Source organism: Caretta caretta, chromosome 6 (genome assembly GCF_965140235.1).
Source record: "Caretta caretta isolate rCarCar2 chromosome 6, rCarCar1.hap1, whole genome shotgun sequence".
In the NCBI taxonomy this organism is placed as follows: Eukaryota; Metazoa; Chordata; order Testudines; family Cheloniidae; genus Caretta; species Caretta caretta.
The window spans coordinates 47138614-47153004 of NC_134211.1; the positions used below are offsets into that span (position 1 = coordinate 47138614).

At 41.0% G+C, this 14391-nt stretch overlaps 1 protein-coding gene across 3 annotated transcripts in view; it reads left to right on the top strand.

Moving 5' to 3' along the window:
- TPCN2 (two pore segment channel 2) overlaps positions 1-14142 on the top strand; it is a 58634-nt gene extending 44492 nt beyond the window's left edge. For all 3 annotated transcript variants that reach the window (XM_048854333.2, XM_048854334.2, XM_048854335.2), the window contains 7 exons: positions 5267-5338; positions 7329-7402; positions 7900-7990; positions 8096-8178; positions 9185-9266; positions 10980-11065; positions 11744-14142. In XM_048854333.2, the coding sequence (XP_048710290.2) occupies positions 5267-5338; positions 7329-7402; positions 7900-7990; positions 8096-8178; positions 9185-9266; positions 10980-11065; positions 11744-11822 (567 nt within the window). In that variant the 3' untranslated portion in view covers positions 11823-14142. The remainder of the gene's footprint in view (positions 1-5266; positions 5339-7328; positions 7403-7899; positions 7991-8095; positions 8179-9184; positions 9267-10979; positions 11066-11743) is intronic.
- Positions 14143-14391: the final 249 nt, after the last annotated feature.

Below are 14391 nucleotides of genomic sequence, written 5' to 3' on the forward strand. Positions count from 1 at the left end.
TATGAGGGACAGATCAGCCAGGGAACAATCTGGCTCAGCCTTGTTGCTTGTCATACCCATATGGTATGCTGAGCTAGTACCAGACTGTAGACTGCACCTGGGAAGAAAGCAGGCTTGGGTAGTTCCAAGAGAGACATTACCCTATTCAGAATTGGGTGAGGTCTGTCTGGCTGCCTAGGCTGGGAGATCCCTGGAGCCTTTGCATGACAGCTGCTGTGGAGACTATTTTGTACTTGCATCCCAGTTCAGTAAAACAAATGTTTAGCTAATGTCAGGGTGAAGTGCAAACTGGAAAGTGAGGAAGTGTGGTCTAATGGTTTAGACATGGGACCAAGAGTTGGGAGTTGTGGGCTCCATTCCTGGCTCACCTACGGTCACCGTCTGACTTTGGGTAAGTCACTTAAGGTGTTTGCCTCAGTTTCCCAGTCTGTAATTTTGACAGAAATGACAATTTCCTGCAGTATCCTTGGTTATGAAATTTATGTATTATTCTGGGCTGGGATTGTCTAAAACTCTTTGGAGTGGGGGGGAGAGGTAACCTGTATAACTCCTGGGAGTACAAAAGACTATTGAAAATGTGCCAGACAAGTGTGGACTTTTGGGACAATAAATGTTAAGTGGATTTTCTTCAGATTCGCTAGGGAGAGGTTAATGCAAATTCCACAACTCTGGTTATGCAAAACCCCAGCCTTTTGAAGTTTTGCCCTGAATTGGTGTTTGTCTGCTTATTTACCTGTTAATGAAGGCCGAGATCACATGTCCAAGCCATTTAAAGAAACGGCTGTTCTGTCCAGTCCAAGGGAATGGGGGGGACCCAGTTGTGGCTGCCCTTGGCTGGAGCTGGGGCGACCTATGGTAGGGTTTTTCGCATGTGTATAGGTTCTTTTATTGATTCAGTATGTTTTCTCTGTAGTCTGTTTACCTTAAGAATAGGTGTGTTTACTTAGATGGAGCTGTGTGGTAACATAACTGGCAGTACACTTCAGAGAAAAAGCAAAGTGCAGATACTGGCCTGTTAAGGCAATCTGGTTTGCTGGGGATATCACAGTGTAACCCAAGGAGCTGTGGAACCCCCAGTCAGGAGGGAGAAAGACAAGGGTCTCTGCTGAAGACAGGTGATGGCTGGGAGCTTGAAAGCTTTAAGTAGATACCCTGGAAGGACCACAGAGGGGGAATACAGGTGCAGTCACTGTGAAACTGTGACAGGACTATTGTAATAGCATCCACCTCACAAGAGTATATGACTTCATTCATTAACTGTACTTAGTATGTGGAGATTGTACCGTATGACTGGAGAATTGCTAACATAGTTCCCATTTTTAAGAAAGGAAAAAAACATGATCCGGGTAACTACAGGCCTGTTAGTTTGACATCTGTAGTCTGCAAGGTCTTGGAAAACATTTTGAAGGAGAAAGTAGTTAAGGACATTGAGGTCAATGGTAAATGGGACAAAATACAACATGGTTTTACAAAATGTAGATCGTGCCAAACCAACCTGATCTCCTTCTTTGAGAAAGTAACAGATTTTTTTAGACAAAGGAAACGCAGTGGATCTAATTTACCTAGATTTCAGTAAGGCATTTGATACGGTGCCACATGGGGAATTATTAGTTAAATTGGAAAAGATGGGGATCAATATGAAAATTGAAAGGTGGATAAGGAATTGGTTAAAGGGGAGACTAAAATGGGTCCTACTGAAAGGTGAACTGTCAGGTTGGAGGGAGGTTACCAGTGGAGTTCCTCAGTGATCAGTTTTGGAACCAATCTTATTTAATCTTTTTATTACTGACCTTGGCACAAAAAGTGGGAGTGCACGAATAAAGTTTGCAGATGATACAAAGCTGGGAGGTATTACCAGTTTAGAGAAGGACTGGGATATCATACAGGAGGATCTGGATGACCTTGTAAACTGGTGTAATAGTAATAGGATGAAATTTAATAGTGAGAAGTGTAAGGTCATGCATTTAGGGATTAATAACAAGAATTTTAGTTATAAGCTGGGGACGCATCAATTAGAAGTAATGGAGGAGGAGAAGGACCTTGGAGTATTGGTTGACCTCAGGATGACTATGAGCCGCCAACGTGATATGGCCGTGAAAAAAGCTAATACGGTCTTGGGATGCATCAGGCGAGGTATTTCCAATAAAGATAAGGAGGTGTTAGTACCGTTATACAAGGCACTGGTGAGACCTCATCTGGAATACTGTGTGCAGTTCTGGTCTCCCGGGTTTAAGAAGGATGAATTCAAACTGGAATAGGTACAGAGAAGGGTTACTAGGATGATCTGAGGAATGGAAAACCTGTCTTATGAAAGGAGATTCAAGGAGCTTGGCTTGTTTAGCCTAACCAAAAGAAGGTTGAGGGGAGATATGATTGCTCTCTATATCAGAGGGATAAATACCGGAGAGGGAGAGGAATTATTTAAGCTCAGTACCAATGTGGACACAAGAACAAATGGATATAAACTGGCCATCGGGAAGTTTAGACTTGAAATTAGATGGAAGGTTTCTAACCATCAGAGGAGTAAAGTTCTGGAATAGCCTTCCAAGGGAAGCAGTGGGGACAAAAGACCTTTCTGGCTTCAAGATTAAACTGGATAAATTTATGGAGGAGATGGTATGATGGGATAACATGATTTTGGCAATTAATTGATCTTTAAATATTCATGGTAAATAGGCCCAATGGCCTGTAATGGGATGTTAGATGGGGTGGGATCTGAGTTACTACAGAGAATTCTTTCCTGTGTATCTGGCTGGTGAATCTTGCCCATATGCTCAGGGTTCAGCTGATCGCCATATTTGGAGTTGGGAAGGAATTTTCCTCCAGGGCAGATTGGAAGAGGCCCTGGGGGTTTTTCGCCTTCCTCTGTAGCATGGGGCATGGGTCACTTGCTGGAGGATTCTCTGCACTTTGAAGTCTTTAAACCATGATGAGAGGACTTCAGTAGCTCAGACATTCATAGAATAGAATATCAGGGTTGGAAGGGACCTCAGGAGATCATCTAGTCCAACCCCCTGCTCAAAGCAGGGCCAGTCCCCAATTTTTGCCCCAGATCCCTAAAGGGCCCCCTCAAGGATTGAACTCACAACCCTGGGTTTAGCAGGCCAATGCTCAAACCACTGAGCTATCCCTCCCCCCTTATTTAACTCATTTAACTCCATCCCCAAAAGTATAAATTTCACAGGGAGGCATGCAGTTTTCAAGACTAAAAAACACATTAGCCACGACTGTTTGTGTAACCATAGTTTCGATCTATTTAACAACATATCAGACTGATAAACAGGCATTTTAAGTGCAGCCAGAATGTGTTATAATCGGAGGGTTTACACTCAGTCCCAGCACAGAGTCCGTGAGGGAAAAAAGTCTAAGTGGGGCAAGAAGAGGTTGAGGTGGAAAGTCTGCGAGGCAAGGGGATGTTGTGACAGTGGAAAGCAGAGGTAGCTTCCTGCCCACTGGGAAAGGGGTGCACAGGGGAACGGCAGTGCCCAAAGGCTGGGTGGTGTTGGCTGGGAGCTGGCTTAATCAGCGCTGAGAGGGATGCCTGGATTCAGCGTGGTCTCTCCGCCCCCTCGCCGGCAGGGCTCCTGTGGAATCCACAGTAGATTTAAAAGCACGAGAGAAGAGAGCAGCAGCGCTACTTGGGGGCACAGGGCGAGGCTGATGCGAGGAGGTACCGTTAACACATCCCAGCACCACACTACACTGAATCTAGCACTGAGCATATGGAGATTACAGGTTGATCCTGGAAATGTAGTGACTCCTTGCATGGGTCTGCAGCAGGTTCTGAAAATGGGACTTTTAGCCTCACAGTACAGCCATTGTCATTTGAGTTAAATGAATACAACTCCACTTGCTGGTAACAGCATTAGGCTGTTGTCCGCTAGTGGCCAGCCCTTAGAGAGGGATGTGACATCTTTGCCAGTGAGTTACCCTACTGAATACGGTGCTTCCTACTGGCAGTAGTCTCACTGAAGGCAAAGGAAACAGTCAAGGGAGCAAGCACAGCACACAGTTACAAGTGCTTGTAGGTTCAGGATGCATGTTTCTAATCAATGCCATACTGAGGGTTGTTATACTGACAGATCATATCAATCGCTTTAGCTTAATATTGTTTCCTTGAGTCTCGTGGCTTTTGAGCTAGACAAAAGAAAGAATCACGAATGTTCCAATATAAAGTGAGCTTTGCACAAAATCTACAAAACTTCACAGCAACTAGATTAAAAAACAACAAGAATAGCAGCAAGTTTAGGGATCTGCCAACTGAAAAAGGAGAAGCTAATTTAGAGTCAATGGAGACAAACTCATTAAAAACTGTGCATCTAAATTCTTTGAGTTTGCAACAATTATTCCTTCAACTGTCACAGCATTAATATCCTAACCGCATTTTATGGAAGATGATAAACAAAGCTAAAGTGACTCTAAAATATGCTAGGGTTTCCTCCAATTTAGCTTTTAAGAATCTGTCCTTGCTGCTACAGCATTAACTATATATGTTTACTACGATATTGTATCTGATTCTAGTGGAACTTCACCAATATGCACAATTTATAATCCACATATACACAAAAATATCTGCTGGGAGGTGGGAGGGAAAGAACAAGCTAAGATATGATACCCGAATGCCACAGTGAAGTCTCATATTACTAAAACTTTATTACTTTTCCTAAGTGTACTGTATAGATCATTTACTAGTGCATTAAAAATCCTAATCAATAAATAATTAAAAACTCAACTACAATTGTCACAGTCAGCAAGCAAAGTACATTTGGTGATACATTAGCTTGCCTTTTATTGTATTGTTCACTTAGACCACAATTCTGCAGGTGGATGGAGCCCCATTAAAGTCAATGGAAGTTTACATAGAAACTGGGATCTACCCAAACACACCACATTGCTGGATTGACTTGTGAAGTTTACACAGTAAGGTACCGCAGGAGTGGGTGGGAGAGATTCTGTGGCCTGCATTGTGCAGGAGGTCAGACTAGATGATCATAATGGTCCCTTCTGACCTTAATATCTATGAATCTATTAATCTGTGAGATCCGTGGATGAAAATCACTATTATTTATATTATCGTAGCAGCTAGGAGTCCCAGGCATGAGTCAGGACCTCACTGTACTAGATGCTGTAGTAGAAGTGCAGAGTATTTAACTGCACTTCATTTTCCCAGCCTGCCATCATTCTATATCATTTTCGTTACAAGAGATTAGTGGGGCTTAAAAAATGTATAATAAAATATTGATAAGAATTCTGTGTTTTGTTTTAGTTCATGGCTTTGGTTGCCAGTACATTGCTGGATCTGGTGAAAAACTTAAGAGCCTTTGCAGGGCTGCTGGTGGTGAGTTACAATTCGAGATTGTCAGTCTTTCTATAATATGCTGCAGTCTAGGGTACGCTTTCAACAGAGTAAACCAGCGAAGGTACATGCATTGTCCCCACTAACAATAGCAGAAACTACATGACTAATTTTCATGAAACAGCACATCAGATATTTGCTTCCAAGTGTTTATCCTGCCCCCTAGCAGTGCAACCCTTCCTTATGGGATCAACAAACTAGCTGATTATTATATGTGGAGCTGGTAGCAACTTTCCATTATAAGACCCTCTGTTCAGTTACTTATAACTTTACAAAACTTTAAGCATTCAGGCTGAAATTTCCTGTCCTGGGTTTCTGCCTCAGGCTTTTTAATTTTTTTTTAAGTTTCAGCTGAAACAGTTCAGCCATGTCCAAGAAGAAGGTTAAGAAAATATACGTTATCCACATTAAAAACCACCCTAACCAACTAGAGCCCTGCGCAGATACAAAGTTTATATCTGTGGATATAAAGCAGATATCTGTGGAGTTGTAGGGCTCTACCAGGAACCGCAGCGGCGAAAGCAGCAGCACGTCAGGCCTCGGTTCACAGGAGCCAACATCCAGCCCGGGCAGCTCCTCCAGCATGGCCGTAGTGTCCCCAGCCCTGCCCACTGGGGCTGGCACCAGGTTCACCAGCAGCTGTCCCTGGTTGCGCTAGATTGTGCAAGCAGCTCGCATGCTCTCGGCCAAAGATACACGCAGTCTCTGCCCTAAGGAGCTTACAGTCTGAGACCGATCTTGCAATAGGCTGAGCACCCTCAACCATCATTAATTTCAAATATTTTTGTTTAAGTTGGAGTTGAGGATGCTCAGTTGATCTCCTTGGATGATGAGGTCTTATTACATTTGTTGTTGAGTTGAGACTTATTTTTTCCAACGTTAGTCTGCAACATATACTGTTAGTATCATGTTAATTATTTTTTGGCCTGTTTCTCTTTTGAGTGTTTACTGTATATATTAGAGTTAATTTCATAGCTGGTGTTACAGGGAATAAAACTGATTTATTATTGCTAAGCCAGATGCCCCACCTAGTGGCAGACTGTGGATGTGTAGCATCAACTGGATCCAACATGTTTAAAATCTTCTTGTATGTAGCTCAAAGTATAATATCCTTTTCCTTCCTGGGACTTTTTAAATAACAATATAGAAACATGAGAACTGAAATTATCCTGGCATTTTTACTAGAAAGCTCATGTTGTCTCAAGCCAGCCTAGTAGCAAGTGATGCTTTCTTCATTAAGAATTGTAAAGCGTTGACAACTCTCTGAAGGTTATTTCTAGGGCAACTCCTGACATAAGGTAAAATTTTCAAAAGTACATGAGTGATTTCAAAACATAAGTCCCATTTTCGAAAGGCACATAGTGCTCATTGATAATCAGTGGGAGCTGGTCCTTTTTCAAAATGGGAATTATGCTCCTAAGTCACTGAAGCACTTTTGAAAATTTAACTTTAGCACAATTACAGCGGTGCTTTTACAGAGGTTTCTGATTAAATATAAATAGCTGATTTAAATTTGGCCATAGCTTAGGTTTGGTAGAAGCTTGCTTTTAGGAAACCTAAGTCCAACAGCAATCTTCCCATAACTTTTTAAAAATCGCAATAGAAATTGTTTTTAACCGCCACTCCTCTGTAGTGTTTGCAGTTCAGCCATCACCACACTGAGAACCAGAAGGTGAAACTTTTCATAAAGAAAAGTGACTTCATCAGTTTTTTTTAACAATTCCCCACTGAATGGACTATAGAAAGAAAGCATACAGCATAGAGTGAAAAATAAGTGTGCTTTAAAAGTTTTCACTTTTAATAACCCATGGCATTGTTTTAAACAAATTCCGTTACCTCCGTTACTCCATGAGTTTTAAGTTGATTGTATTCCTTTTTAACATTGAATGGTCTCTGAGTAGCTTACCTTACAACACCCTAAGTTAGTTTTTGAGTATTTTAGTGACTAATGTTAATGTGTATTCCTTTCCAGGTGGTTTTCTATGCGTTTGCTATAACTGGCATAGGGCTATTTAAAGGTGCTGTTGTTCCTATGGGAAATATCAGGTAAGTCTTTACTCTAAATTTTCAGTATTTGGAAAGATCCTCTTGGTTTTTGAAACCCCACTGTATACCTCTGTTCTTATCTCCCTGAACTCTTTGATAAGTACCTCCATCCTCAGTCTCCTCTCTGTACGCTCCTCACTATTATAGTATAATTTTTAATTTGTGGTGGGCCAAGAATCTTTGACTTTCTTACTGTGAGCCCCTTGATTTTCCCTCCTTATCTTTCTCTTCCTTTCTCTCCAGTCTGTCACTAACCTCTTAAACCTTGCAGGTTTTCTTCCCCTGCTCACTATTCTATCCTTCCAACTTCCCATCACTGTTTTGAGTCTCCAGGAATGCTCATCCCCATCTTGGAAATTTCAGACCCCTTTTCTGCTTTCTCTCTAACTAGTGCTCCCTTTCTGCCTGTGAGAAGGTACTCAACTCAATGGAAGCATTCTACCTATAGAACAGTGTCTAGCATGTTATAATAACATTGCACTCTAATTTCATTGTAGTGTTGTCAATGCAACATCTGGTAACAGCACCTTGCAGTGTGGGACCTATGAGCAGTTGGAGTATTGGCCAAACAACTTTGATGACTTTGCTGTGAGTCTGGTTGCTAGTGGAATATGTTCTGTGTTTTCTGAAGATGTCTAAATAGTGACAGTTAGTGCAATAACCACTCAACCTCTGTTTCATCTTGTTGCTTAGGCTGCGGTAGTAACTCTCTGGGATATCATGGTGGTGAACAATTGGCAAGTTTTCCTGGATGCATTTTCAAGATACTCAAGTCCGTAAGTAATAAAACTGGTACCTAAGGAGACCCTCCATTGGGGGTATTATCCTGTGTTCTATTCAACATAGTTCTTCAAAGTAAATGGGCAGAAACTATAGACAGAGTTCACTTCTTATGATCTGGGAACAGGAATTACTTATGAAATTACTGCCTGCCTGCTGCTATCCCGAGTTGCGTCTCTTCAAATCCACCCAAGTATCTAGTAACCAAAGCTTGTCACTTAATGGACAGCTGTTTATTTGTCTATGTAAATTCATAGTCTCAGTCCAATGTCCAGTGGGCATCACATTTAGCAATAATTTGGAATCTTTGTTGGCAGTTGACTTGACCCAGAATTGAATTGACCATGGAGATTGGACTCCATATGAGTTTGCTTCACCCACCTTTGCTCCTTCATGGCCAACCTTGAGATGTGTTGGTAGATCGCTGTGGGGAAGCTTGTGTTACTGCTGTATCAGTTCTGTGGATAAACGGAGGTGTTCAGTCTCGTGTGTTGTCAGTCTAGCATCTTTCATTTGCATTAAATAAACATAGGTAAAGTTTAAGAATCTTGATTTTTCTTTAAGTTAATTTTCCCTTCCTTTGGTGTCCCAATTGGTTAAAGCACAATGCACTATACCGTGGTAGATTTGCCATTGACTTTGGTAGAGCCAAGATTTCACTTCATATTTCATTTTCAGAATTCAGACTCAGCAATTGATGTGATATCAGTGTGTGTTTGTGTGAGGGGTGGTTGGGGATGGATTCTGATGAAGGACAGTACATTTATCTCTCAACTGATTGAGATCCAAACTTAACAAATGGTTTCTCCCAGACAACTGTTTTATTTATGAAAATGGTGCAGCTTTTCACAGGGAAAAATTTAAGTCCACAGCTATGAACTTTCATGGCTTTTTAAGGGATGGAGGCATTGGATAATCATTTTCATTATAAGGTGGAATTGTTAGTCTCATAATATTGTACACATCTTTATTTTTTGTCTTTTTAATATCCTCCTTCTCCAGGTGGTCAAAGGTCTATTTTGTAGCCTGGTGGCTAATTTCCTCTGTCATTTGGGTCAATTTGTTCGTAGCCTTACTTCTGGAGGTAAGGGAATGAGTTTTATCTGTAGATTCTTGAAAGGTGTGAGAATTTTTATGCAGATCTATTGGAAGTAGAGTTTTTGCCATTATGTGAAGTTGAGCACTCAGTGATGGAATAAATCCAAAGCCTGTCCAGGTGTAAGAGGACATCTAGTGATAAGAGTAATTATGGACATAATTTAATTAACTTTAGAGAATATTGTCCATCCAATATCCTCTAATGGGAATGAAAAGAGAACAGTTATTATTAGCATGAATTGTCCCAACTATTCTTGTGTATGTCTGGTCACCCTTGGCACACGAGAACTGTATTAAGCTGGAGGGTGTATTTTCTGGATGGGGTCATACAAACCAAGGTCCTGCTTACTTGGTGTAGATGTTAAAGACTCCAGAGCACTCACTGCAAGAGTAAGTATTTTTCCTACAGTCTTTTGGACTGCATTTTTCATGCTCCCTTGTTGTATGATATACTGTTTGCTGGTTGGTCATCACTATCTGCCCCAGAGCTGGTTTGCATTTTATTGGTGCTGAATGATTTCAGTTTGTAAACAGCTTTGAAGGGTATAAATGTACGGTGTTCTTATTTACTATATAAGTGCCACAGACTTGCCTGTGTGCTGTACTGTACTGTGTGTCTCTAGTACTAATCACCTAGGCTGCAGGTTTGTGGTGGCCATGCCCATTGCAGAGAGAGCTGGCTCTATAGGATTCCAGAAAAAGCTATTCCACGTTTGAAGAGGCTGTGCCATGATTTTCCACTCCTGCAGAGGCACTGAGGCCAAGTCCAGAGAGGCTGGCCTGATTTAAAGAGGTTGCCCTCTAAAGCATGGTGATGATGAAGCAGGTTTTAAAGATGGTGCTGAAATCAGTATATAAAAATATTGTCATGACAAGCTTGCAGCTTTACCAGTACTTGCCTCTGCATCCTTTCTGGAAGGCTAAATAGCTACAAAATAGACTCTGGAGTGCCACCATCAAGTCCGAGCCTTATCTGCGAGCGTACGGGAAGGTATTCTACCCTTGGGGACCAGCCCAGCAGAGAGATCCATTGACTTTTTTTCTGCGGATTTGGGGCATAGATCTGGTGTAATGGCTTGGATGTGGCACTGTGTGGCAGGAAACTTTGTTTCTGCATGAGTTGTCCATCTACCTCTTGTCATTGTGTAAATCAAAGCAAGCAAAGAGACAAGCCAGAAAATCATTCCTTCTTTGATAAAGCTGTGACATTTTAACTTGAAGTAAGTCAAAGAAATTGCTTTTCAGCCGGGGGGAACCTAAGCAGGTGAACGCTAGCAGGGACATTTTAAAAATGTGGATGTTTAAATCAGGGAATGCAGTTTGTACAGTGTATAGAACCCAGGAGTCCTTTAGTCCCTCTGCTCTATTTTTACCTCCACCATCTCACTGTGTGACCATGAGCAAGGTACTCATCCCTGTTTCAGGCACAGAAACGTAAACAGTGATTTACCTCGAAGCGTTGTGTTGAAGTGTTAAGTTAATTCAGTGAAGTGCAGAAGTAATATTTTTATTATTTGGTATTTTGGTTTATTATTATGTGCCTCATATATATATATATATATGTATAACTGGCTCGGAGAACATTTCTGTTCTGGGCTTTAGGGGGATTTATAAAAACTAAACCACGGGGAAAATATAAAACGTTATGTCTAAAGATGCTAAAACTAGCCTTTTATTTTCTTTCTCCTTCCAATTCCAGAACTTTATTCACAAGTGGGACCGTCACTCCCATCGGCAGTCTCTCTCAGAAATTGAATACCAGACAACGGTGGAATTAATGTTCAGGTGAGTCACATTAGGACTAGGTGGATAATAGCCTATTTTTAAGGATGCTAATCTCCTTTTCAAAGACAGCGTTCCAGGTGGGAACAGGGTTTGCTTCAAGCCTGGTGAGTAAGAGTACAAATCTTTTAGCTATTAGCCGGGAGCAGTCCTGAAAGTGCTTTACCTATGCCTGCCCTGCCCTGGCTTAATAGCCTAACCTTTTGGAACATTCCATAATATGATGCTGGGAGAAGAGGTGCTAATAATGGACTACTCTGGGTCGGAAGGGTAAAACAATCCACATTCTTGGCTTTGTGTTCGACTGTGGGTGGAGAGTTGATCGTGTTGCATAAGTAGAACTTGTGGTACAGATTTAATGTGCAATGGCTTCACTGGGAGCATGTTCTCATTTGACAAGTTTTTTTTCAGGAAAGCACATCCATTGACCTCAGTTATGTTGTACTGCGTGCAGGAAATTGCTTTCCTTCTCCTTATGGGAAAACAGCTGCTGGTTTCTATGACACGTCTGTAGTGTAGAAGGATGGATCACTTGGAAGTGGATGCATCATTAGGAAGCATCAGCCTGTTGTAATTGTAATTCTCTTCTTCAGTCTTGAAATAAGAATGTTATATCTCAGTAAAAAAATGTTGAAAAATCCCCTTTGCTGCCCTAAGCAACTTATGCTTTTTTCTTTGTAGGGATGTTTTGGAAGAACCTACAGAGGAAGAGCTGATGGAAAAACTGCACCAGCATCCACACCTGCAACTGTGTAGATGACAGATTGGTGGGAGGACCAGTTTATTTATGCCTTTTTTTGCAATAAGGTTGTCAGCTGGAGGACTGATTATTGCAGTGAAATTGAATGTATTTTCTGTAAAGTGCTGTTAACCTGAAAGCTTACAGGAAAGCATGTAACATTTTAGTTGGCATTTTGATTTTACTCTTGAACACCACCTACAATGCAGAGAACTGCAGGGAGAACTTTTTTTTTAAAATAATCTGCTCCTTTTTTAAAAAAAAACATTAAATTCTTCTAATGTGACTTGATTTTAGTCATTTTATGGGAATATGCAGCTGTTATTTTTTTTAAGTGTCAGGACAAGTAGTTGTAGACCATTTTATTTGATTTTTTTTTTTAAGAAGGAAGAGAGTATTAAAATGACAGTGCACTTTAATGCAAACACTTCTAACCACTATGCTTGCTGCTTTTTTGTACCATAAATAATGGAACTGCCTATTCTGGCATTCAGCGTGTGCCAAGGACCGTGCTTTGAAATTCTTGAATGAATTAGGCAGAGTCATGCTCTAGATTCTCAGCCTTTTTGTAATAAGGGAGATCGAAACACTATTTTTATTGAAATATGATGCCAGCATTCTTTTATTTACTAAATGTTCATAATTGTACAATCCTGTTCAAAAGTTCAGGTCGAAGGTGGAGATAGTCTGTATCACAGTTTCCTTTTTTTGGCCGGTGTTAAGGGCTGTGCCCATGTGGTGATTGCATTATATTGATAACATTATCAAGGTCAGTATAATTTTGGATGGAACAAACGTGCCCTTGTTTTACAATCTGGAATAATTAAGCTCTACTTCAGAGAAAATATGCTCATGTTGTTTTGAAAATGAGCTCTTCCTTTTTGCATTCTGACAAGTCTTGTTTTCCCTGGATTCATATTGAGCCACAATTTGTTTACTTTTGCAAGAATTTTAGTGGAAATCCTGTGCAAAATATAGCCATGTATCCACCTTGGGTGGATGGGGAGCAGGCAGTAATGTTCAGGCTTCCCCCTTATAATCTATACCTGTATATAATAAATTGATTTTTAATTCAGGGGAGTGGATTTAGGATAGTATGTGGTACCAAAATCATTTTTTTTTGAGCTGGATGGGACAAATCCTGCAAGGTACTGGGCTGCCTCATTTCTCACTGTAGTCCATGGAAGCTTGAGGGTGCTTAGAATCATGCAAGATCATATCCTTTGTGCTAGCTGTTTTCCCCAGTTCTGGTTAAACATTTATTGTATCATAGACGTCAGAGATGGGGGGGAAGGGCCTATTAGGTCATCTAGTCCATCACCTTGGAATCAACACAGGATTGTTCCCTATTTTCTAGCTTTTTTTCCAATACAGTTCCACAGCAAGACACTCGCACAGTTGAACAGCTTCCACTATCTGATGCATCTCATCAGTAGGAAGTTAGCCTAATTTTTTCTTATTTTAGTGTAAGCCAGTTACTCTTGGTTATCACTCTTTAACCGCATTAAGCATTCATAGAATCATAGAATATCAGGGTTGGAAGGGACCCCTGAAGGTCATCTAGTCCAACCCCCTGCTCGAAGCAGGACCAATTCCCAGTTAAATCATCCCAGCCAGGGCTTTGTCAAGCCTGACCTTAAAAACCTCTAAGGAAGGAGATTCTACCACCTCCCTAGGTAACGCATTCCAGTGTTTCACCACCCTCTTAGTGAAAAAGTTTTTCCTAATATCCAATCTAAACCTCCCCCACTGCAACTTGAGACCATTACTCCTCGTTCTGTCATCTGCTACCATTGAGAACAGTCTAGAGCCATCCTCTTTGGAACCCCCTTTCAGGTAGTTGAAAGCAGCTATCAAATCCCCCCTCATTCTTCTCTTCTGCAGGCTAAACAATCCCAGCTCCCTCAGCCTCTCCTCATAACTCATAATTCCTTTAACTCCGTCTTGTTTCTATACTCTGTATACTTGGTGAATTATGTATGTTCATCCTGCCAAGTGAGCCTGTCCGTTCCTGTATGCTTGGGATGTTTTTATTTGGCCATTATGTTCCATTGTTTACCAAAGTAGCATAACTTGGTGTGATATTTGTATAATCTACATAAATCATGTCTCTTGTATGCAATCCTTGCACATGGACAGATGTGCAGAGAACAGTCTATTTTAGTGCTTGTTTGTTTGTTTATATATTGGACTGGGAATGTAATGCAGAACTACATACAGGAAATAGCGTGTCTAATATAAATTGTACTGTAAGAGGTAAATTACTGTGTGATACAACTCTTATGCTTTAAATGCACAGAGACTTGAATAGAAGTAAAACAGAAGGCTTAATTGGTAAAAATGTCCTTTTTATTCCTTTCTTCCATTTACGTGTTCTAAATGTTGAAGGACCTCATGTGTGGTTTGATCATCTGAAGGGCTGAGCTCTTCCCATGACATGTTGAGCACCTTCCACTCCCATTGATTTCAGTTAGAGTTGAGTGCTCAGCACTTCTTTGGCTCGAACCTATATAGAATTGCTATTTATGCTGTGTTGCATAACCTGGACATAGGTGGTTATTCTTGTTAAGGGTGGGTAGATGAGACACAG